The sequence below is a fragment of the Hyperolius riggenbachi genome, chromosome 7 (genome assembly GCF_040937935.1).
Source record: "Hyperolius riggenbachi isolate aHypRig1 chromosome 7, aHypRig1.pri, whole genome shotgun sequence".
NCBI lineage: Eukaryota > Metazoa > Chordata > Amphibia > Anura > Hyperoliidae > Hyperolius > Hyperolius riggenbachi.
Window position 1 is genome coordinate 303,186,799 of NC_090652.1, and position 25,562 is coordinate 303,212,360.

A 25,562-nucleotide genomic window follows, 5' to 3' on the forward strand; every position below is an offset into this window, starting at 1 on the left:
TACCACTTTAAGAATGTAAGAAAACACCTCAGAGTCCTTTAACTTTCTGCAAAAGACTATTTGATCATATCTACCGAACCCCTACACATCTCCACCTTTACTGCAGTTCAGCATCAGGAATTTTTCTTCAACACCCCCGGACTCTATACAGAAATAAAGAGAGCTTTATTTTCGGCTGAAGTTAGGTTTAGGGGGTGGGGGACCAATCTCATCCTGACACAGACATGCAAACACAGGAATACTGAGGCAAGCATGTTTTACTGATAATATAATTTGTTGGTTCGCTTTCAGCTGGAAGCCAGCACATATTGTTGGCCGGAGATGAACGGTAAAGATACTCTGGAACGAAAAACGCTGAGAGATCAGAGAGAGATTCAAAATTAAAATGAGATGGAGAAGTTGGATTACGAGAAGAGAATATTACTTGGATTAGAGACACAGATACCCCGAATAATCAATGTAAGTCTCCGCCTAAGAGTTTGAGCATTACAAGGCCCGGCATATCTCATCATGCATGAAGACCCTCAACGGAAATCTATCAATCCCTGAATTCGGGGTTTGGTGGTTTCTGTAGCTTGGGGAATGTTCATTGATATGATTAGCCCTGGTACGAACAACAGCTCAAATGATCGCAGCACTTTGCACGGGAGTCTCAACCACTTTATCCACCACTACATTATATCTACGTCCTCTGTGACTTCATGCAAGCCACGAGGACGTAGATATAAGTCTTGTAGCAGAAGCAGTGCTGTGCAGGATTGGGTGTGCTCCTGTGCACACTTCTGGCAGTATCTGATGCAGCACTAATTGGTGAAAGGGAATATATGTTCCCAGAGCCAATAAGATTGATTTTTACCATTTTATTTTCTCAGTTCCTAGTGAAAAACACGCTGTAGCATTATTTCAGAATCAACTATCTTCACCATAAATTGTGACAGGAACATAATCTAAGTTTTGTGATAAACAGTAAGAATAGCCAAACAAAATTTGTGTTTTTTATCTACAATAGTGCTTTTTATTTTTAAAATGGAATTGGTAAAACTGAGAAATAATTTGTTTTTTCTATTTTTTTTTTTTTTTTACCAATAAAATGCATAGAAAACACAGAAGTGAAAAAATGGCATACAATGAAAGCGTGGTTTGTCTTGAAAATTTATATATATATATATATATATATATATATATATATATATATATATATATATATATATATACACGGTATATATATTTCATTTAGGTGTCATAAGTAGTCATCAAGTTATTGCTGATTAAATAGGGACGTACTTAAACTGTCAAAACTGCTCTGGTCCATAAGGAGGAAACATGATCTGCATGCGAAGTGGTTAAAGGATACCCGAAGTGACATGTGACATGATGAGATAGACATGTGTATGTACAGTGCCTAGCACACAAATAACTATGCTGTGTTCCTTTTTTTCTTTCTCTGCCTGAAAGAGTTGAATATCAGGTATGTAAGTGGCTGACTCAGTCCTGACTCAGACAGGAAGTGACTACAGTGTGACCCTCGCTGATAAGAAATTCCCCTTTTTATCTCTTTCTGGTTCTCAGAAGCCATTTTCTGCTAGGAAAGTGTTTTATAGTTGGAATTTCATATCAGTGAGTGTTACACTGTAGTCACTTCCTGTCTGAGTCAGGACTGAGTCAGCCACTTACATACCTGATATTTAACTCTTTCAGGCAGAGAAAGAAAAAAAGGAACACAGCATAGTTATTTGTGTGCTAGGTACTGTACATACACAAGTCTATCTCCTCATGTCACCTCTGGTATCCTTTAAAGGACAACCGAGGTGAAAATAAACTGATGAGATAAACAATTGTATCTATCCTCCACCTTTCTTAGATGTCCTACAGTTTTATTTCACATTTAATGTAGATCCGAGATAAACTTTTACTCACTGCATAGTTGGGTTCCTTTCATATAGTTTATAGGGCATTCCTCAAGCCAAATACTTTTTTTTAGAATACTAATTCCCTATAAACTAAACAAGCCTCGCCTAAAGCTCCTTTTGTGTCTTGGCACTCTTAGACTCATGCAGCAAGGGCTTATGGGAGCTCAGTCTGGGCAGAAGGAGGAGGAGGTTATTAGTCAGAGATTTCAGAGGCAGAGTAGGGGGGAGTGAATTTGTCACAGCCTGAGGGCTGGAGATGCTATCAGCTTGCCTGTGTAATGTGACAAGCAAAACATGGCTGCCCTCGTATCACAGGAAGAAATAATCATAAACAGTTGAAGCTGTTTGCAGCTAGATTTGCTGTGCAAACTATCTAAATTTTAGATAAGATATATAGACAAGTTACTTGTTATAGTTAGCTTTTCATCTCGGATCTGCTTTAAATCCAGTTTTTAAGTGTTTACGGTTTCATTGTCTCTGCTCAATGACATATTCATTGAAGTATGCCAGAGCTCAAATCTATGAACTGTTGACCCTTATCTCTTTTCTGCTATCAGAAGCCATTCACTGATAGGAAAGTGTTTTATGGCTGTAACTACTTATCAGTGAGGGTTTTGCTATAGTCTGACCCAGTCGCGACCCTGACAGAAACTGTCACTTGCATACCTGATGTTTAACTCTTTCAGGCAGAGAAAGAAAAAAGGAGCACAGGTTAGTTATTTGTGTGATAGGCACTGTACATACATATGTCTATCTCATCATGTCACCTCAGTTGTCCTTTAAAGATCCGAGTCGCAAAGTATGGTTAGCTTAATCGCACACTCGTTCTCACCTCACGAGATTGCAGAAACATTCGCTCCTTGCTCCAAACAAAAAGCCGATTGTCGGAAGAATCGGGAGGTTGGTATGAGCCTTTAGAGAAGGATGAGTAATCGTTCTTAAAGAGAACCCAAGGAGGATCTTCGGGCAGATGGGACACAGAAGCATGTTCTCTGCCTAATGACATGGCTCTGTGTCACCCAACCGCCTTTTTGTTGCCCCCCACCGTGCTGAAGCCCCCCAAGTTTAGCGACACGATTTATCTCGGAGGTAAACATGGGGGTGAGGGATTCCCTGTTTAAAACGTTCCTGCAGGGTTTCCTGAGCTGCCATTGGGCAGCTCTCTCCCCCTGACCACACCCCCTGCCACTCCCCCGCCTCTTTACACGCTGTGAGAGACACACAGTCTATCAGTGCAGCCACGTGACCCAGAGGTCACGAAAGTAAAAGTGGGCCAGTGCGGCCCACAGGAGCGGCAGTTTTTGCAGCTACCTGATCCGCTCAGCTCTGCGGATCAGGTAGCCTACTTTTTGTTCGTTTTTTTGAGCCCATCTCGGGTTCTCTTTAAAGTGTGCTCACCTGGGGCTTTTCTCAGTCCCCTTGAGGCCGCTTGGTACCTCGCTGTCTCCTAGGGCCGCTCCTGTGTCCCATTGGATGGCCCAGTACTCTCTCCGAGTCACAATCCCGTGGCCTTGAGCACTCTACGCCTGCACAGTGGGCTCACGTCCACAGGAGCAAGACGGGGGAGCGTGCGCGGCCAGGCCACCAATACACGACAAAGTGCGACTCGGACAGACTACCCAGGAGCGGCCCCGGGAGATGGCACAGGTCCATGTAACCTTTAATGGGGGCTGGAGGAAGACCCAGGTGAGTATAAAGCCTGAGGCAACTTTCATCTCAGATTCACTTTAAAGAGGTACTGTAGTGACATATAACAGAATGTAGAAAATTATTCAAGATACCCACTTTTACAGTCTTTTTTTTTTCTGGTTTCAGCATCAGAAACATTTCCTATAGCTATATATTACTGTATATTGGTAAGTAGCCCCGCCCTCCCAGTGATGTCAGAGCCTAGGCTAATTAGCTATGCGGAATTCTCCTTCCAGAGCATTTTGCGACACCAGGCACCTTTTGTACTGGCTTCAGAACTCTCAGTAACCAAACATTCCGCAGAGATCACCTGAAAGGTCTAAATGTGTCACCACCAGTGATAAATGCGACTAAAAATTCTATAAATTAATGTATCATTGCATTATTTTCACTACAGTTCCTCTTTAAAGAGAACCAGAGATGAAGCACCCTCTTGTATTTTCCCTTATAAATCAGTGGGAACATGACAGTAAACACCTAATCGTCTCTTTGTTTCACTATTCTCTGTTTAATCTGACTGTTATCACCTCTGATCAGAATCCCCGACTGAGCACTCAGTCTAGCTTTGCTACGGAAAGATTATAGCTGAGTCTGTCTTCTCTGGTGTCTTTTCAAGCCTAAGCCTGCCCCCTTGTGGTTTTGCTATAATGACTCAACTATAATCATGCCCGGCAAAGCCAGACTGAATGCTCAGTCCGGGATTCTTATCACAGCTGATAACAGACACTTTTAGCAGTGAGGATGAAACCAGGAGCAGGGTAAGTGTTTTCTCTAATGTTCCCACTGATATATGGTAAAATACATGAGGGTGCTTCGTCTCTGGTTCCCTTTAAGATTCGTACACACGCCAGAGAATCCTTAGTGGAGACAATCGTTTTGGCAATCAAACTGTCATGGTGGATGGCTAAATGATGAATGATTGGATGGTTTCTGAGGATGCTGCCTCCTTGCCGCCCGCTGTCCCTCTTCCTCTCTCCACTGAACAGCACCTATCTGTACAGCGGTCATTCACAGAAATGTCACCATAACTAGCGACCCATAATCACTGAGTGAGGTTGGACTGAGCGCAATATTAACCCCATGTGTTCATGCTAAGTATGGTACCAAGGACACAAACTAAACTTCTATCTATAACTTTTTGTTTTGTCTTTTTACCTGTGGAGGTGGGGCTGATCATGGGAGGCGGGATCTCCATCTCCTCGAAGGCCTCTCTGTAGCTGTGCAGATGAGGCTACAACACAAAAAAAATGAAGTGATCAGTTACATCTGATTTTCAGTAAACTTGAACTGGAAAAGCATAAAATGAATCTTGTTTAATCTATGGGGGGAGTGGGGGTGGGTGGTTTTGGAGAGGTAGATAGAGAGAAGGTTGATGTCAGGGGTAGGTAAGGAGTAAAGATCAGTGTTAGCCTGGGTGGGATTGGAGGAAGGGTTAAAGGACAACCGAAGTGAGAAGGATATGGAGGCTGCCATATTTATTTCCTTTTAACCAACACCAGTTGCCTGGCAGTCCTGCTGATCTATTTGGCTGCAGTAGTGTCTTAATCACACCAGAAACAAGCATGCAGCTAATCCAGTCAGATCTGACAATAATGTCAGAAACATCTGATCTGTCGCATGCTTGTTCAGGGCTAAAAGTATCAGAGACAGAGGATCAGCAGGTTAGCCAGGCAACTGGTATTGCTTAAAAGGAAATAAATATATGGCAGCCTCCATGTCCCCGTCACTTTAGGTTCCCTTTAGGTAAGGGGTTAGTGATAGTGGTGTGGGGTTGGGTTAAAGGATTAGAAATAAGTAAAAGCTATAAAGTGGGGTTAGTTTGGGGGAAGTGATTAGTAAGGGGTAAAGGTTAGTGATACATGGGTTGGTGTTGGGTTAAGGGTTTGGTAAGGGATAAAGCTTAGTGATACATGGCATGGCGTTGGGTAACTTTCCTGGAAACCTGGTAGGGAAGGAGAGACGGGCTAACTCTGAACTTATCATCTTTAAGTAATAAGGTGCACTTTGAATTTTATTTAGTGCAAAAACCTTATGAGCGATTTTCATGCAACTGGGTCCAGTGTGCATGGGCCCACAATTGGTGGACACTGTGTACCCTTGTTGAGCACTGGGTGTCTGCAGGCTTCAGGAGAAGGATTGGGGTGATAGAACAGCGCTGAGGTTTACATATACAGTTTACACAGTTCCACTTTGGATTGGAATCTACCTCTGGCAGCTTGACTTACTACACCTATGTGAAGCGCTTGATAATCTCTTTTTGCAACACAGGTAAAGGTTAGTGATACATGGGTTGCTGTTGGGTTTAGTAAGGGTTAAAAGTTAGTGATACATGGGGTGGGGTTGGAGAAAGCGATTAGTAAGGGGTAAAGGTTAGGATTAAGGGATAAGTAAGGAGTGAAGATTAGGGTTAAGCAGAGGAGGGGAAAGTTGATCTTAGGTTAGGGTAAAGGTCAGGATAGGGCCAAGGTTTAAGCTCAGCCTAGCCGGTTTCATGTTTATTTATCCTATAACACAACCAGACCCCTCTACATGCCAGATATTTATCTGCCTGGCTGCCGTTACCTCTTTTGGTCTGCCTCCTGGATTGGCAGCAATCGTGTTGAAGACCTCGAGGGAGACATCGCGGACAGGAGAGCGTACTCTGTTGGCATAATAAGCGGGGTCCACAATGCCGTCCTCATACTGCCCCTCGCTGGTGGTCCGCCTGCGGGTCAGAGATCCAATCTCATCTGGGGTCTTGTCCCGTGTCTGCACTCCTGCAGGGGGCGATAAAGAGTTACACCGGTCCATGGCAGGCTCTCTTAGTATAGATACAGGTCACCTTTTTGTCTGGTTAGCTGTAGATTTCAGGTTATATACAAATGCTCCGTATTGCCAAACATACCCAGAAATCCACAACCCAACTATAGAGCCTCAAATCTGCATAGAAGTTGATCGCATAGATTTACAGCAATCGAAATAAACCAACGTCCTCCCATATTATTATTATGTATGTATATAGCACTGACATCTTCTGCAGCACATTACAGAGTACATAGTCATGTCACTGACTGTCCTCAGAGGAGCTCACAATCTAATCCTACCATAGGCATAGTCTAATGTCCTACCATATTATTATTATGTATGTATATAGCACTGACATCTTCTGCAGCACATTACAGAGTACATAGTCATGTCACTGACTGTCCTCAGAGGAGCTCACAATCTAATCCTACCATAGGCATAGTCTAATGTCCTACCATATTATTATTATGCATTTATATAGCACTGACATCTTCTGCAGCACATTACAGAGTACATAGTCATGTCACTGACTGTCCTCAGAGGAGCTCGCTCATGGCCTTATGCCCCTATTGTAATGGAAGGACAATATTACCGGTAGGAGGGGACTAATGAACGTATCTGTATGTATTTGGGATGTACAATAACTCGGTACAGGGGGAGTCCGCCCCCTCGGGGCTGGCACAAGCTCTGACGGCAGACACTGCAGGCTCAGGACAATAATGCAGCTTTTGAATGGAATGACTGGGGAGGAATGTTTGTCCGGAGGAGGTGTTTAATGCCACAGACGGCTGCAGAGATGGGGGCCTCCGGCTCTGGGGGACGAGTCGCTGCTGGATGTGAAATGAGAATACAAGATGAACAAGATAAAGTGCAATGGAAGAAACAAGACTGTAACTATTCTGCTTTGTGGAGGAGCGGCAGGAAACTACAACTCAAACTCCCCCCAAAAAGTTATGACAACTGTCAAATGTACATGAATTCAGCATATGGGGATCTGCACATCATGGGAAGCCTTCACCCAACAGAAAATAGCAGAAAGTCAAACAATGGGGGGGCGTTGGGGGTCAGGGGAGATCGGAGTATATGTTTATTTTGAATGATATGTCAGCATCAGGATTTAGCACCCTGCAAAATAAAATTAGCAACATAAAAAAAAGGAACATGCCTGTTGTTGAGTCAGGTAATTTGGCACCTGAGGTGCTGCAGGAGTTTGTGCATCGGTGTAGCAGATGATTAGAGGCATAGTAGCAGGGATTACGGTAGGGTTAGGCATCGGTTGAGGGGTCAGTTAAGATTAGGCATGTGGGGTTGGTTAGAATTAGACATAGTTGGGGGTGTCGGTTAGGGTTAGTCATTTTGCGGCAGGTGATCAGTTAGGGTTCAGATGAGGGTTCAGTTAGGGTTAGGCATCGGTTGAGGGGTCAGTTAGGGTTAGTCATTTTGCGGCAGGTGATCAGTTAGGGTTCAGTTGAGGGTTCAGTTAGGGTTAGGCATCGGTTGAGGGGTCAGTTAGGGTTAGGCATTTTGCAGCAGGTGATCAGTTAGGGCTCTTTCACACTAGAGGCTGCGGTAGAAAAGGCTTAAAGTCAGCATTTTGCTTAACGCCAATACATAGCGTTTTCAAAGCCTTTTCAAAGCATTTTGAAAGAGTTTTACAGCTCATATGAAAACGTCCCTTTTTTTTCTTCTATAAAAATAAGTGAACAAGTCAACTGTAAAACGCTTTGAAAACGCTGAAGTTGGCGGTTTCCATTGACTATCATTGAAACGCCAACAGCCAACTTCGGCTGTAAACAGCCCTGAAAAAGCTCCTGGGAGCGTTGAAACGCAACGCTCCAAAACGCCGAGTTAGATGTGAAAGGTAAAATGAAAGTCTATGGACTTTCTTTTACCTAGCAAAACGCCAACTTCGGCCGTGGCGTTAAAACGCCAAAAAATCCCTCTGGTGTGAAAGGGCCCTTAGGGTTCAGTTGAGGGGTCAGTTAGGGTTAGGCATTTTGCGGCAGGTGATCAGTTAGGGTTCAGTTGAGGGTTCAGTTAGGGTTAGGCATCGGTTGAGGGGTCAGTTAGGGTTAGGCATTTTGCAGCAGGTGATCAGTTAGGGTTCAGTTGAGGGGTCAGTTAGGGTTAGGCATTTTGCGGCAGGTGATCAGTTAGGGTTCATTTAAGGGTTCAGTTAGGGTTAGGCATTTTGCGGCAGGTGATCAGTTAGGGTTCAGTTGAGGGTTCAGTTAGGGTTAGGCATCGGTTGAGGGGTCAGTTAGGGTTAGGCATTTTGCGGCAGGTGATCAGTTAGGGTTCAGTTGAGGGTTCAGTTAGGGTTAGGCATCGGTTGAGGGGTCAGTTAGGGTTAGGCATTTTGCGGCAGGTGATCAGTTAGGGATAGGCATCGGTTGTGGGGTCAGTTTAGGTTAGGCATTTCACAGCCATGGGATTGCGTAAAATTAGGCATTGTCAGAAGGCTTGGTTAGCTGATACAGCTACTGATTGGCCTGAAGTTTAATCCTTGGTTACAGTTCCTCATTAAATAATATGTAGATTTTTATTTTTGAGGGCCTCCTTGTGTCCCCTGCAGGGGTACAGCTGCTATAGCAACAATATAGCCCCTTAGTTAACCAGGAAAAGAGGCGCAGGGGGGAGATTTGGCTGAATAGAGGGTAATTTGTGCGGAAGGGCGATAATGTAATCTGTATGGCAGGAATCCCCCAGCTCGCGCCTCCGTATTGCGGGGGGGGGGGGGGATGAAAGGGTAGGAGGCAGCCAGCAAATCTTATCTGCTACAACAAGTCCAAACCAGCCCAAAGAGTTCTGTGTCTGAACACGATACAGCTATGCAGCCCGCAGATTCTTCATAAGTTGTTGCTTCCTCGGCTGCAGAATGAGGCCTATTGTTCCCCAGCCAAGGCGGGGGGGGGGGGGGGGGATTCTGGGGAAATAGTTCATAGCAAAGAGATTCCCGTGTCACCACTGGTAACATGGCAGCAGCAGGAGAGCAGCCACAGCGGGAGAGGCGACAGTGCTCACCCGGTGTATCAATACATGACCTAACTGGTCTCAAATAAGGCTTTCTGTAGCTAAGAACCTTATCTTAAAGCGGACCTGAACTCAGAACTTCCTCTCTGCTCTAAAAGATAAGCTAACCTTTACAGAAAAACATTTCTTAGTTACAGCTGATACAAATCCTGCAATAAATCCGCAGTGTGTCTACTTTCTGCTTTCATGGAAGCAGACAAAGGGTTAACCTCCTGTGTTTACATATTAGCTGTCTGCGCCAAGATTGCTGAATTTCAGTCCGAAACAGACTGTCTGCATGTTGAGTTGATGTAGCTCTGTAAAATGTCAATTTTAAAGCTGCAGGCTTGCTATACACCAGCGGTTATGGATGTAAGCCTGGCTTCTGGGGCATAAAGAGATCATTTGCATATTTAGTAACGGTGCATTGTGGGTAACCACGGTTATACACTTAAAGAGAAACCATGACCAAGAATTGAGCTTCATCCCAATCAGTAGCTGATACCCCCTCTTACATGAGAAATCTATTCCTTTTCACAAACAGATCATCAGGGGGCTCTGTATGGCTGATATTGTGGTGAAACCCCTTCCACAGTGTGATGTCAGAACCATGTTTCTGACAGATTCCTGTCTGTGAACCTAATTTCATTGTGGGAAATCGCTGTTTACAGTGCTTTCCAACTGCCAAAAAAGCAAGCAGCCTCTCCTCCCACTGACATCACCTGCCAACAGTAAAAATGTCACCGTGTGATAAATGTCAGAATGTAAATCAGGGAGAGGAAAGATTTTACAATGGGCAAACACTGACTAAATCATTTATACAAAATTATTGTAAAAATGAAGCACTTTTTTTTATTACATTATTTTCACTGGAGTTCCTCTTTAAATTCCTCTTTGGGAACCTGGTCCCTTTGCCCCTCTTTCTTCCTTATTTGTCCCTCTTTCAGGACTGATGTACAGATTTATGTAAATATCTGTAGTTTTCTACCGACAGATGTGTTCAGTCGATTCTAAACTTTAGTCCCATCCTTAAAATCAAAATATTTTTTAATGGTATCCGTGACTACGTGTGTGCCGAGGGCGTGATCAGGGGTGTGGCAGGGGAGTGGCTTAAGTTTCCTGTTCCTAATCTCAAAAAGTTGGGAGGTATGATATAAATAACAAAAAGACATACAGTAAGTAATAGTAGTAACTCAGCGGGATAGTGACAGCGTTTTACACTCCAAGCAGCCGCAGTTCATCGCTGCCAGACTCCTCTGCATGTGTTACACGCGTGTGATATAAAGTATGAGAACATGACATGTCTCATTAGCAACATATGGCACCAATATGGCCTCGCTGATGGGAGCCAACCACCTACTGCTCTGACTTCTGCAAGAAAATAATGGAAAGTGTATCTGGGAAAAATCTACAAAGATGTCATTCTTTTTTCTCCCCCCCATCTTGTAAAAATTGAATGCATTGTATTCTTCATTACATCATCTGACATTTGGGACAGGGACGATCCAATAGATGAACACGTCACGTTCTAACTCGCTGATCCTGCCGGCTGTGAAATCTCGCCACTCCAGCTGTTTGAGGACCAAAACTCCCCGAATGACCGAAACTTTCACTTCCTTTAGCAGCTGGAGGAGGCAAAGTGACAAATAGCTGCTTGAATAAAACTTGTTTTCCAAAGTGCTTACAAACTACTGTGCTGCTGAGCACGCTGCTGACGAGGAACTTTGGGCGAAAGACGCAGGTATTATGCTGCAGGCATGGCCAGGATAGATTACACCAACACAGGCCGTCATGCAGCAGTACTGTATCTACCCAGGCATCCAATACGAGGGGCGAACCGAAAGTGGGGGACAAAACTTTTTTATGAACTGACAGATTGTTGAAGTTACACATGCTGGTCAGAGGATCATCCACCGGGCAACCTAGGCAGCTGCTTGGGGCCTAGTAGGTGTCAAGGGGCCCACCTGTCACCGTCTCTGACCTCTCTACACGTCAGCTTACCAAAGACACAAAGAGGGACACATTTATCTACTACCTTGCCTGAGGCCCCATTACATCCTAATCCAGCTCTAATGCTGGTAGAGTAAAGGGGCCCATACACTCAGCCGATTTTTTGGCCGACCGATCGATCCCGATCGATCGGTCGATCGATTGTAAATCGGTTGGCCAATCGACCGATCGATGGCCGATTTTGATCGATTTCGATGGATTTCCATCGAACTGGCAGGGTGGAAAATTTAGGTCGATCTGATGAGATTGCTTATCAGTTTGCATTGGCCTTAATGGAAATCTGATGGCAAAAAAATGCCATCAGATCGAATTTCAATAGATTTCAAACTGAAATCTATTGGAATTCTATCCTGGTAAAAAATGTTCTAAAAACGCATCAGATAGATCATCAGATGCATTTCTTATCTGCTGCCAATCTGACGAGTGTATGGGCACCTTAAGGGTGCACATGCATCAATTTTCGCCATCGATATAAAGCCGATTCGATTATAATGATAGAACTTGGCAGAGCTCGATGTCCCAACATGGCCACCCGACCGTTTTTTTATCGATTCCTAACTGAAATTGACGGAAACAATTGATCGGTCATGCTGGAAAATCTGGGTTAAAACGGCTTGATTGGGGTGCATGGCAGTAAGTTAAAGGCGTTTGATTTCCCAACGACCAACAGGGGGCCGATGCTTATGTGTCCTCAACACCCCCCCACCCCCTCCCCCCCTCCACCATGGTAAATTAAAAAGATGCCAGACACAGAAAAAGGCCTCATGACAGGCTAGCCTCCGACACTCACCATGGACCGGAGGGAGGGGGGACCATTACTTGGCGGCATGCTAGGACAATTTCCAGTAGATTTCAAACTGAAATCTATTGGAAATCCGGTCTGCAGTGAGTGGGGAGGCAATAAATCCCTCTCTGGTCAGAGGGATCGATTGGTGGTCGATCAAGGGATGTATGGACACCTTAACTCTTCTTCTATACAGGTTATTCAGAGTTTTTCTCTTTGCAGGTGAACAATGGGTTCCAAGTAGAAACAACATGCCATCATTGAGTTGTTGGCCATTCATGGATCTGCACAAATTTCTGTTGTCCATGTTGTAATCTCTATGAACATTCTGTAGCCTTTAGTGGTTGATGACCATCCGACATCCCGAGGATCTTATAGAATGTTTACAAGAGGACACCAAGGACAAGAACAAAGTGCACACTTGGGTAAAGAACTTTAAAGAGGAGGAAGTTAGCAGTGAAGACAAACTAGGCATTGCAAGATCCACTGGCCACTTCTCGTTGGCAAACAACTCAATGACGGCATGTTGTTTCCATGTGGAATCCCTTTTTCACCTACAATGAAAAAAATAATTTCTGAACCACCTTGATAGAGGAAGAGTTACTCCTCCAACATGTGCAACTTCAACAATTTACGTCAGCTCAGATAAAACCTATGACAGTTTTTGCTTTTGCTTTGTTACAGGATCGGAGAACTACATACTAAATTGTTCCTTAAGGTGCCCATACTTCGATATGTTGCGTCCCGATCAACCATCCGATTTGATAATTTTATCGAATCGCTTGAAAATCGGAGGTGCAACACACATGCCTGATCGATGATTTGACCAATTTCGGGCCAAAATCGGTAAAATGTATCAATTAGGCATGCTGGAAAATCTCACTCCAACATGGTCGATAGAGTGCGCAGCGGTAACTGTGTTCGATATTGCAATGACCGATGAATGCAATGGACCCCGGCAGCTGTCCCCCAAGTTCAAAATGTTCTCCCCTGGGGCCCGTGCAGCCTAAAATCTCACCTGACAAGTCGCTAGGCCAATTCCTGATAAATTTATTGGAAATCGGCCTGTTGGGTTTGGGGCAGGCAACAGACCTCACGCTGATCGGATTCGATCAGAGAGAAATCTGTCTTTTGGCTGATCTCGTATGGGCACCATTAGCGTTGTATGTAGAAAAGAGAACAAAAGAAGAAAATGTTTAAAGTATATTACCCTAAGGGCAGGAAAGTCGTCAGCCAGGAGAAAGTTCCACACTTGGAATTTATTTCCTCCCACTACTGCCCCCAGGGAAATATACTCTACACAGAGCCTTCCTTTCATTGGACTGTTATACATAAATTACTATAAGTGACCATTTAGATCTATGGGTGTCCTGTCCAGTTTCTGAAGTCACCCACATTCTGTAGTTCTACTTTAAAAGAAGGAGTGCCCACTTGATAGGCTTCAAAGTCCGTCCAAGTCTTAATAATGCTGAAAAATGGCTCCCATTCCCGAGGGACCTCTTAGTCCAGCTCCTCCATCATGATTTGTGCTGCTAACATAACAGGTCAGTGCTAACAGATATGAAAAAGAAAACAAGGAAAGAACCATATCTGGACCACAGGAGACTATTCCCTGATGATCTCAACTGTGGAAAGTTTCTAATCTTGTCAAACCACCTTACCTTTCCTCTAAACAAAGCACTTCCTCTCTCATCCGTCATGACTTTGTTGTCCATTTCCTACATTCACTGCCCCCCCCCCCCCCCCGGCCTCTACCAAATTGGCTGTTTATTAAACACTCTAACATGGAAGATAGCTTATTCGGAGCATTAAGCTTAATGAGAAACAATAACCAAGAATTGAAATTCATCCCAATCAGTAGCTGATACCCCCTTTCCCATGGGAAATCTTTTCCTTTTCACAAATGGATCATCAGGAGGCTCCGTATGGCTGATATTGTGGTGAGACCCCTCCTACAGGAAACTGTTAGGACCATGGTCCTGGCAGTTTCCAGTCTGTGAACCAGGTTGCATTGTGGGAAATAGCCGTTTACAGCTGTTTCCAACTTCCAATAAAGCAAGCAACATCTTTTTCCAGTGACATCACCTGCCAGCAGCAAAAATTTCACCATTTGATAAATGTCAGAATGTAAATCAGGGAGAGGAAAGATTTTACAATGGGCAAACACTGACTACATCCTTTATACATAATGATTGTAAAAATGAAGCACTTTTTTTATTACATTATTTTCACTGGAGTTCCTCTTAAATATAAGTATTTACAAGAATTTTTAAACAGGTTTTTTGTACTGCCAACTGCCAAAATAGTGTGCAGTAAGCAGGGAGGCTGAGGAGCATCTTTGTATAACTCATTTTCAGGGAATGTCTTTATAAAGACTAAAGGCCATGCTGAGAATCCCCCATGAAGAGATGGACTAGTACAAAACCAGTCGGTAATGTCAGATTTCTACTACCTACTGTAAGTGATAGCAACATAGGAGAAAAGTAATGTATGGCTCATTTTACTCTGGAAGAAATGTACTTCTTATATGTATGTGTTTTAAATTTTAAGATTTTCGCGACAGTGCCTCTTTAAAGACTTTACATTTTCACCATTTCATGATATGGCCCTTCCCAGCCCATAAGGCCTAAATACTTACCTATTAATAACATAAAAAAAGTAGAAGCAAAAATTAAACACAGAATATACATTTCATCTGAATACATTGTTATATATACACACAATGCGTCACGACCAATCAGGTTAGTGTAACCACAGACCAGTGACTCCCTCTCCCCCCAAAAAGCCAAAAAACAGCAGCTGCCATAAGGTACGGACGTCACACTCCATGCGATCTGGTGGCTGAAGAAATGGTTAGAAGCGCATCTCCGTCTGACTCACCACATGCAATCGCCAGAAGCAATACTTGCTGATCACCCCAAATATTAGTGGCTGCTTGCGCTGGTGAGTTACAAGGCCAGACTGCTTTACAGCACAACGCAACTTTACATTATGAGCGATCATGGAATGCAATGTGTGCAAATCGATACAGACGCTTACCCTGACAAACAGATACGGCCTGCTCCTTCCCGTCACTCACAGACCAATGAGAGCACCGTTACCTGCAGGTCAGGTGCTCTCTCTAAGTTGTGGTTGGCAGGATGAGGGCTTATGAGAAATGTTTGTAAATTTCCAGTTGGTACAATGTTTGCTTAAAGGGAGGCTAGACTGCTAAAACTGAGCTCATTTTGCTGACCTTCCTTTAAGAAGCAACAAGCTGGTTTTAACAACAATCCATAGGAAACAAATGAAAATTAACTTACACAGGAACGCAAGTGGCTGAATAAATTCTGAGCCATGAAATCCCCAGCACTAAGATGGGCTGGAAATTGGGAAGGTCCTACCTGGAGGGATTTTACAAGAATCCACAGTAGGACCTCCCCATTAATCAAGAAACATCAGTAGAACTAATCTGAGATGAGGGCTCAGAATTCATGTACTTCCAATAGTCCTTGGAATGGACACTGGATGAGAAGAACATTTGGGATTGAAACCACTTTTTCTCTTCAAAATTTATCAACAACGCCTATCTCTAATCAGTTGCCTGATGACCTCCCAAGGAGAACTAGAAACTCTAAAATGTCCAGTTGGCAGCTTCAGACATGGTGGAAGGTGCAGGCTCATGCTTGTTTGGAGACTACAAGTAACAGGACAAGTAGATTGTAGTTGGAATTTTTTTTTTCAAGTAAACAGTAGACCTGGGACCCTACCTGAATTGTTATGCAGCAGTAGAGTCCCGAGTCTACTCTACTTGGAATGTTCACCCCTCGGGATCCAACTCCCTGGTCAAAAACTTGTGTCAAGTGTGAGAAACTGTGTGAAGAACTTAGCTTTATTAAACAACTAATTTTTAAGTTTCTAAACTTCTGGTTGTCATCTCCTGATCGTGTCTCTCTCTTACTTCGGGTTCTAGCCTACATGGGAACCCAAAGACATGGAACCATTTTTGCTTATACAAACTACTCAATTGTAGGGATGTGAGGAAATGTACTTACCATCCCAACTATAAACATTTACACCAAATTTTTAGTATATAAAATTTGGATTCCTTTTCCAGGCCCTTGCCAATATATTTGAACCACAAGGGAGACAACCTCACATGGTCATAACAACCAGTCAAAGACTTAAAAATCAGTCACCTGATCAAAATGGATCAGCGCTTCTCAATGGATTGTCCTTGGGGGAGCATTTGGGGTTGTGTACACAGAGCTTTTACTTTAGGTTTGCCGTTATTTGAACATTCGTTATATTGCAGGTTCATTGTGGGTCAAACACAGGTGGGCTTCAACTCCACCATAGCATACAGTCAGCTGCTCAGTTTCTCCAGGTGTTTTTCCAGGCGTACAGAAACCTTTTGAGCTCAAAACTCTATGTACACAAATCCAGAATGTAAAACAAATTACGGTAAGTAGCTCTAAATCGGACTAAGTTTTGAAAGGATGTCAGACAACTGAGCAGAAAGGCTGAAATTTCTTCAAGTATAAAAATTTTGTAAAGGGTATTAAGGACAAAAGTTGTTCTTCTACAATGTCCAATCCAACAGCACGTCTTAAGAGTTCTCCTTTAATAAGTTGAAGTTTCTACATCATTGAAGTTCATAACAAGCTGGCAAGCGGAGACCTTCAACCCCCCTCGAGCTTAATAAACTTGCCCACCACCAAGCTATGAAAAGACCTGAGAGACCCACATGTCACCACACTGCACAATGCGGCACAACTCCATGCAAAGTGGAAAGATAGAGAGAGAGAGCAGATAGAACAAACCAGAGAAAGTGAAGGAGCGATGGCGATGAAGCTCGGGTGGGTAAGGGGTGTTCATACTTATATGGATATTCCGGAGTTTGTTGTTGTACTCTGGAAGGATGGATGGAGGGAGGAGGGTGGTGGTGGGAAAACCATGGAACATGGACAGACGGGAGAGGTAAGGAAGATCCCAAAGGGGAAGGAAGAACCAGGAGGACAACATAAACAAATGAAAAAAAAGGGGGGTAAAAAAATATGAAAGTTAGTGGATGACGTGGATATGAATGAAAGTAATTGTTTAAAGGAACAACAAAAAACAGAGAGATCTTTCACATAAAACATTCGTCAAAATGATGAAAGGACAACCTCAATAGGTCAGATTTGTTGCCGAAACAGTTTGACCTTTTTTTTTTTTCCACAGAAGAAATATAAGGACACCTGAGGTGAGAGGTATATGGAAGCTGCCATATTTATTTCCTTTTAAACAATACCAGTTGCCTGGCAGCCCTGCTGATCTATTTAGCTGCAGTAGTGTCTGAATTACACCAGAAACAAGAATGCAGCTAATCTTGTCAGATCTGACAATGTCAGAAACACCTGATCTGCTGCATGCTTGTTCAGGCTAATAGTACTAGAGGCAGAGGATCAACAGGACATCCAGGCAACTGGTATTGTTTTAAAGGAAATAAATATGGCAGCCTCCATATACCTCTCACTACAGTTGTCCTGTGTGTTTGTTTATTTACTTTACATACAACCCATAATGCTAGGTACACACCATACAACTTTCTAGCAGATTTACCTGCCAGATTGATTATTTGCAACATGTCCGATCAGAATTTAGATCGATTTTTTTAGTTTTTCTGATTTTTTTATACACTTTTTCAAAATTTTAAAACAATTTTCATAGAACTGAAAGATAAACAACAAAAGATTAAAAAACTATCGGAAAACGAAAAATTATCGAAATTCAGATCGGACATGTTGGAGATAATCGATCTGGCAGGTAAATCTGCTAGAAAGTTGTATGGTGTGTACCTAGCATTACACCAGGAATACGTTTATTTTACCATCCTCACCTCCACTAGAGCACCCGATTAGGAAGACTAAAAGCCACTCAGTAAGTTGATCCAAATGAGCTTTGGAAACAGGCACACAGGCCACATAACCAGATTTTGGGGTCAGCGGAAAGGTACTCATGTGTTATTTAATTCTTCCTACTAAAGTGGGGTGCTTTAAGTTGTGCTTTTGGTTGGACTATATCAAGCTATGCACACACAATAGATTTAACCACTTCACAACTGAGGGGTTTTCCCCTTAAAAACCAGAGCATTTTTCACTCCTCCCAGGCAGTCATCATTCATTTATTTATTAGGCAATATGATTGGTTATTGGGGACTGGGGTCCCCAAAACCAATCATTGGACTGTGGAGCTGGTGTGCACGTGCGTGCGCGCGGCGCGGGGGCGCGCGATCGCGCGCTGCACCTTTGTTTACAACTGTTGTTATGAATGAAGACTGCCTCAAGCAGAGGCAGTCTCCATTCATTTATTTGTCATGTGGTATGATTGGTTATTGGGGACTGGGGTCCCCAATAACCAATCATTGGACTGCAGGGGCTGTGCGGGTGGGTGTGTGCACGCGCGATCGCGTGATCGCGCGCACACGGACACAATAACAATGTGCCGGCGGTTTGTTATGAAGACTGCTTCTCTTTGAAGCAGCCTTCATACATCAATCGGGGACTCTAATTGGATTTAGGAACACTCGTTCCTAATGTCCAATTAGTCAACTGCTGTGCGGGCTGGCTAGAGTGTGCGAGCGTGTTGCCCCGCCCACTCCCGGCATGTAAACAGAAACATACGCCTTTCTCCGTCCCTGGGGGAGAAGCAGTGCGCAGAGGGACGGAGAAATTTAGCACTGCGGAGGTAAAGTGGTTAAAGGGAACTCGAGGTGAGATATGGAGGTCAACATATTTATTTCCTATTAAACAATACCAGTTGCCTGGCAGTCCTGCTGATCTCTTTGGCTGCAGTAGTGTCTGAATCACACACCTGAAACAAGCATGCAGCTAACCCAGTTAGACTTCAGTCAGAAACACCTGATCTGCAGCATGCTTGTTCAAGGTCTATGGCTAAAAGCAATAGAGGGAGAGGATCCGCAGGACTGCCAGGAAACGGGTAGCGGTATTTAAATGTTTAAAAGGAAATCAATATGGCAGCCTTCATATCCCCCTCACTTCGGGTTCCCTTTAAAGTGGATCCGAGATAAACTTTTACTCATTGCATAATTGTGTTCCTTACATATAGTTTGTAGGACATTCCTCAAGCCAAATACTTTTTTTGTTTTAATACTCTAATTCCCTATAAACTAACCAAGCCTTGCCCACAGCTTCTCCAGTGCCTTGGCACTCAGTCTTATGTAGCAAGGGCTTATGGGAGCTCAGTCTGGGCAGGAGGAGGAGGAGGTTACTAGCCAGAGATTTCAGAGGCAGAGGGGAGGAGGAGAGGGGAGTGAAGTTTTCACAGGCTGAGGGCTGGAGATGCAGATCAGCTTGCCTGTGTGTAATGATCACAAGCAGAATATGGGCGCTCTCATGGTATCACAGGAATAAATAATCATATACTGTTGAAGCTGTTTGCAGCTAGATTTGCTTTGTAAACTATCTAAACTTTAGATAAGATATATAGACAAGTTAATAATTAGTTTTTCATCTTGGATCCGCTGCAAACTTGGGCAAGGTGGGCGATAAAGAGAGCCTTGCGCAAGGATTGTGCACACGTCGCCTACAATCAGGATTTTTTATTGATCCCAGACGTGGAAATGGCTCATTGTTTTTAACACATTGCAAGCTATATGTACGCTTTATAAAATGATAACATTTGATTGATTCTACTAATGAGCTGGAAATGGTCCTGTGTGTGCCCAGCGTTCGATTCCCCAGATCGATGAATTACATTGCCCACTGTCTCCCCCTCCTCCCCACACACATACAGTCAGGATTCTAAAATCCAGAATGCAGTCCCTGAAACAATGAGGTTGGTTGGCATGGTGACAGTGAGCCTATCGGGTGATCGTGCTTCCCCTTGTCTTCTGCAGTAATAATAGGTGCCCTTTGTCCCGGGCCCTGCGAGCTGGCATGCCCCATTTCCTAAATGCCCACAGGAGATGGGAACGATTCTGCTCCGGCACAACAAGGTATTTGTCTCGATGTACAGAACGCGGAGAATTTCCATATAAAGAAACGAGATCTGCCTGCTGACATGAATGGATTAATTCTGCTACCATTCCTCTTATAGCGACCAAATAAAGTGAGCCGAGGTCAGCGCCCTCCTATCCCCCGCTAGATAACCTCATTGAGTTATACGTATGCTGTAATCCCTCCTTTATAAGAATCCATCAGCGGCCATGACTCGTGCCAAGGCAAAGGGGAGGGGAAAAACCTTCCACTGTGGAATTGTGGGTAAGAAAAGAAGCTTAAAGAGACTCCGTAACAAAAATTGCATCCTGTTTTTTATCATCCTACAAGTTCCAAAAGCTATTCTAATGTGTTCTGGTTTACTGCAGCACTTTCTGCTATCACAGTCTCTGTAATAAATCAACTTCTCTCTCTCTTGTCAGACTTGTCAGGCCTGTGTCTGGAAGGCTGCCAAGTTCTTCAGTGTTGTGGTTCTGCTATGAACTCCCCCATCCAGGCCCCTCTCTGCACACTGCCTGTGTGATATTTAGATTAGTGCAGCTTCTCTCTGTTCTAATATCTTTTACAAGCTGGATAAATCCTCCTCTGAGCTGGCTGGGCTTTCACATACTGAGGAATTACATACAGGCACAGCTGTCTGCACTCTGCAGGAAGAAATAGCCTGACACTTCAATGGAAGATAGCTGCAGGGGGAAAGAAACACACAAATGATCTCTTGAGATTCAAAAGGATGGCTGTATACAGCCTCCTTGTGTATGGATGTATTTTCTATGTGTGGACATACTGTACATCAATCTACTTCCTGTTTTGGTGGCCATTTTGTTTGTTTATAAACAAACTTTTTAAAACTGTTTTTAACCACTTTTAATCAGGGCTGTGGAGTCGGAGTCGGAGTCGTGGAGTCGGAGTCGTGGAGTCGGGCAATTTTGGGTGCCTGGAGTCGGAGTCGGGAAAAAATGCACCGACTCCGACTCCTAATGAATTTGTAACTGTAATTAAAATAGAAAATATGATAAAATGTTCTATTTCTCAGATAATAGTCATGAAAAATAATGTATATATACAGTATATATACAGTAATAGCTGTGCTTAGTCCACAAAAATGAAATAAACCAATCAAAATTAGTTACTTGTGCTGCTTCAATAAAGCAGTCCCCGTATTTTTAAGGTCAGATATACATATCTGATTGTGACTGTTTATATGATGTGTACACAGGAATCTCTTATATATACTAAATAACATCTATGCTGTAAGAATAAAGCCTGATGTGTAGCTGTGTCACTAATAAAGATGGTCAACAAGATGGAAATAATTCTGCATTGATGCTGATTTATGCAAATGTATGCACTCCCGTTGCTGATGAAATCAAATAATTTGATATGTTGTTAAAATTTGGTTTGGTGACTACAAATTAAAGGGTAACTGAGATGGATGAAAAGTAAAGTTTTATACATACCTGGGGCTTCCTCCAGCCCCCTTCAGGCTAATCAGTCCCTCGCTGTCCTCCACCACCCGGATCTTCTGCTATGAGTCCTGGTAATTCAGCCAGTCAGCGCTGTCCGGCCGCATGCCGCTCCCACAGCCAGGAACATTCTGCACCTGCGCAATAGTGCTGCACAGGTGTAGTATGCTCCTGGCGGCGGAGTGTGTGCATGTGCACTACGCCTGACTGGCTAGAGTACCTGGACTCAAAGCAGAGGATCCAGGTGGCGGATGAGGACAACGAGGGACTGATTATCCTGAAGGCGGCTGGAGGAAGCCCCAGGTATGTATAAAACTTTAATTTCATCTGTCTCAGGTTTACTTTGTTACACAGTAGTACTATACTCTACATATGCACTCCCCACAGAGCTGCAGGGAATCCACTGAGAATGCTGTGCACATTGAACACAGAGGTGTTGTCTGTTTACAATCTCCTCATTCCCCTGCAGAGTACCTGCACATCATTCTTACATGTACCCACACTTACATTGCCTAGGGCCTGATAGATGTTCTTTGTTCCGGTTTGTACCTTTTACAAGTACTCTTACCAAGGACTAGTTTTAGTCTAAAGGGAATAAATATAGTAGTCTACATATCCTTCTCACTTCAGTTGTCTTGTAAAATTCCTAAGCGTTGGCAGTTAAGAGACGAATTTCATGTTACATACTTTTAATCAACAAAATTGTAATATGCAAATTAGAGGAGTCGGAGTCGTGGAGTCGGAGTCGGTGGAATCCTAAACTGAGGAGTCGGAGTCGGTGGATTTTTGGACCGACTCCACAGCCCTGCTTTTAATGCGGCTGGGAGCTGCGAAATTGTGACAGAGGGTAATAGGAGATGTCCCCTAACGCACTGGTATGTTTACTTTTGTGCGATTTTAACAATACAGATTCTCTTTAAAGGACGATGATCGTGAAAAATAGTAAGATTTAGCATACATAGGGCTTGATTCATCAAGCTGTGCAGCTTAATGAGAGGAGCGCAAGCTCAGCGCACGCTATGCTGCTGAAGTGCGCTGGTAACTTACGTGCGCTCCTTGAAGCTGACGGCCGCTCTAGTCGTCCCGCCCTGTCAGGTCCAGTGGCTTTATAGTAAGTGATCCCCAAACGTTGATTGGCCAAATCGGCTGCCTGTCAAGTGACAAGTAGCGCGTGCAAGCTACCAGCTCATGCTACGCTGAACTACCGCCCAATTACACACTGCTGCGCTCGCACTGCAGCGTATACCGGGCTTTACATGTACGTATATGTACATCGCTAGTGAGCTGAGCGCAAGGTAAGCCGAATGACAGCTCAGCCTGTTTCCACTCAAATCCCTGGGAGAGTAAAATACTATTTCCCCTCCAAGTCATCGCAACTCGGGGTCTGGGAAACCCGGAATTACCCTTATGCACACCCTGCAAGATAAAATGACTGCTACGGTGGCGCCTAATTTCAGTGCTGAATGCCGAAACCACCTGTTTCGGGCCTAACCCCCTGGCGCCCAGCTACTATCCATTCATCTACTAATAGCTAATATAAGCGTGAACAGAGGCGCCAGCAGGATAAAAGGTACTAAAAAGTTTAAAATTCCTCAGGAGTTGGTGGTGGACTCACCTCCTTGCAGTAGACAAGACACTGTCAGCTTTTTAACAACAACAGGTTTATTTATATACTCCAGACAACCATGCAACGCGTTTCGCAGGTATATTCCTGTTTCCTCAGGCAATAACAGATAGGAGTACACGCAGTACATTCCCAGAGGCGCTTATCGTGACCTTGAGACTGTACTGCTCCTGAGGACTGTACTACTCCTGAGAAATTTTAAACTTTTTAGTACCTTTTATCCTGCTGGCGCCTCTGTTCACTCTTATATGACCAATATCCACCCCTGGTGGAGGGGTCCATCCCCATCTCTTTTTTCCTGATCTACAGAGAGCGACTTTTAATCCTGAGTGAGGACAGGTCTAATCTCCTAACATGCCTGTACAGTGGTTACTTAGGAGGTAACCCACTTTTTTGAGTATATACACTATATACTTTTCAATTCCAACCTATTGTTTTGCTTACTACACTATATTGGGCTCTCGGTGTCCCCACTCTTGTTTATCTACTAATAGCTGATCTACAAGTATAAGAAATCTGGCAGCCATTAGACTACTACCTGGCGCCAAACTCACCCAAATTAACCGGTTTGTGCCACTCCCCCCGCAGCCATACAGCTGAGCACAGCCCACTCTATACGTTACATTGTATCGTGTCCCAGCCTCCTTTGCATTGTCAGGTGCTTGCCTAGGCTCTCCAGGTACCCGGTGTACCCAGCGGTAATCCGACATGTGTTCTTCCTGCTGTGGTATGTGAGCCACAGACACCTGGAATGCAGCCCGTCATCCTCCCAATGACTGACACACATGAATTACGCAGATCCTGTGGTTAATTAAGTACAGATAAGACAGACTGAGCGGGTCTAATTGACCGCAGTCTAGGACTTTACGCACGTCTGCGTTTAAGTGGAGCGGTGGGCAGCCCTGCAGAAATGTTTAGTCTTTGTATTTCACAGGCACGTGGACATGGCTTAAAGTGGACCTCCGCTGTAGATTCTTAAAGGACAGGATTTGGGGTGGAAAAAACAAGATCTACTTAACCTGGGGCATCCTCCAGCCCCTGGCAGCCTATCTGTCCCTCGCCATATCTCCGCTTGCAGCCAGTGTCCCCTCCGTTGCAGATGCCGACCTCATCAGAAGTACTGCGTCTGCGCAGTACACTCCCGGTCACAGGAACACGACTACGAGCAGTAAGGCTGCATGCTCGAGGAGGCGCAAGAGTCATCTGCAACGGAGGGGACCCCGGGACATCGGCTGGAAGCGAAACTGCAGCAAGGGACAGGTAGGCTGCCAGGGGATGGAGGAAGCCCCAGGTAAAGATCTTGGTTTTTTTGTTACCTTGGATGTGTCCAAAGGACATCTGTAGTGACAAGTATATGGAGGCTGCCATATTTATTTCATTTTAAACAATACCAGTTTCTTGGCAGCCCAGCTGATCCATCTGGCTGATTAACACCAGAAACAAGCAGGCAGCTAATCTTGTCAGATCTGACGATAATGTCAGAAACACCTGATCTGCTGCATACTTGTTCAGGGGCTACGGATGAAAGCATTAGAGGGAGAGGGTCAGCAGGACAGCCAGGCAATTTGGTATTGCTTAAAATTAAATAAATATGGCAGCCTCCATATCCAGTGGCGTAGCAATAGGGGTTGCAGAGGTAGCCACCGCATCAGGGCCCTTAGCACGTGCAAAGTGCCTTTGCACGCGCTAAAGTTTAGCGCTGCGCGCGAAATGTCGCACCGGTGCGCGCGAAACGTCGCACCGTCCGCGTGCAAAATAGCCTGATAAGCGTACTTTGCATGTGGACGTTTCGTCTTCGTGCGCACCGGATAGTGCTCGATCAGTAACAGCTTTGCCCGTGCAAACTACTTAGCACCCTAGTTTGCACGTGCAAAGCTTTTAGGCGTGATAACTGTGTTAGTACTCTTTAGTGAATCAAGCCTCATATGTGAGTGAATTATATCACTCACACATACATGTGGTACAAGACCGCGGCACTCTGACGGACCGCCTCCCTTAGGCTGGGAATGATTGGCGCTATGTGAATGCTGTACCAACGCTACGATAAACTGCTCGCCCTGTACGTACTAAACATGGCTGCATCTGACAGAAAGTTGAAGTGGACCTAAACTCAGAGCTTCCTCTCTGCTCTAAAAGATACGCAAAAGCATAATAACCTTTAAAGAAAAACATTTCTTTGTTACAACGTCTACTCCTACAATAAATCTCCGGTGTGTTACGACTTGGAATTCCTGGGAGCACAGAAAGGGTTAACTTCCAGTGTTTACGTATCAGCACAGAACAAGGGCACACCTGGGCACAGTTCAG

At 44.1% G+C, this 25,562-nt stretch overlaps 1 protein-coding gene across 11 annotated transcripts in view; it reads right to left on the reverse strand.

Annotated features, from left to right (window-relative positions):
• TNS1 (tensin 1) overlaps positions 1–25,562 on the reverse strand; it is a 608,338-nt gene that overhangs the window by 40,017 nt on the left and 542,759 nt on the right. For 8 of the 11 annotated variants that reach the window (XM_068246095.1, XM_068246096.1, XM_068246101.1 and 5 more), the window contains 3 exons: positions 16,992–17,081; positions 6,162–6,355; positions 4,755–4,830 (listed from right to left, as the gene is read on the reverse strand). In XM_068246095.1, coding sequence (XP_068102196.1) covers positions 4,755–4,830; positions 6,162–6,355; positions 16,992–17,081 — 360 coding nt within the window. The remainder of the gene's footprint in view (positions 1–4,754; positions 4,831–6,161; positions 6,356–16,991; positions 17,082–25,562) is intronic. The other 3 variants (XM_068246100.1, XM_068246102.1, XM_068246098.1) reach the window with 2 other exon arrangements.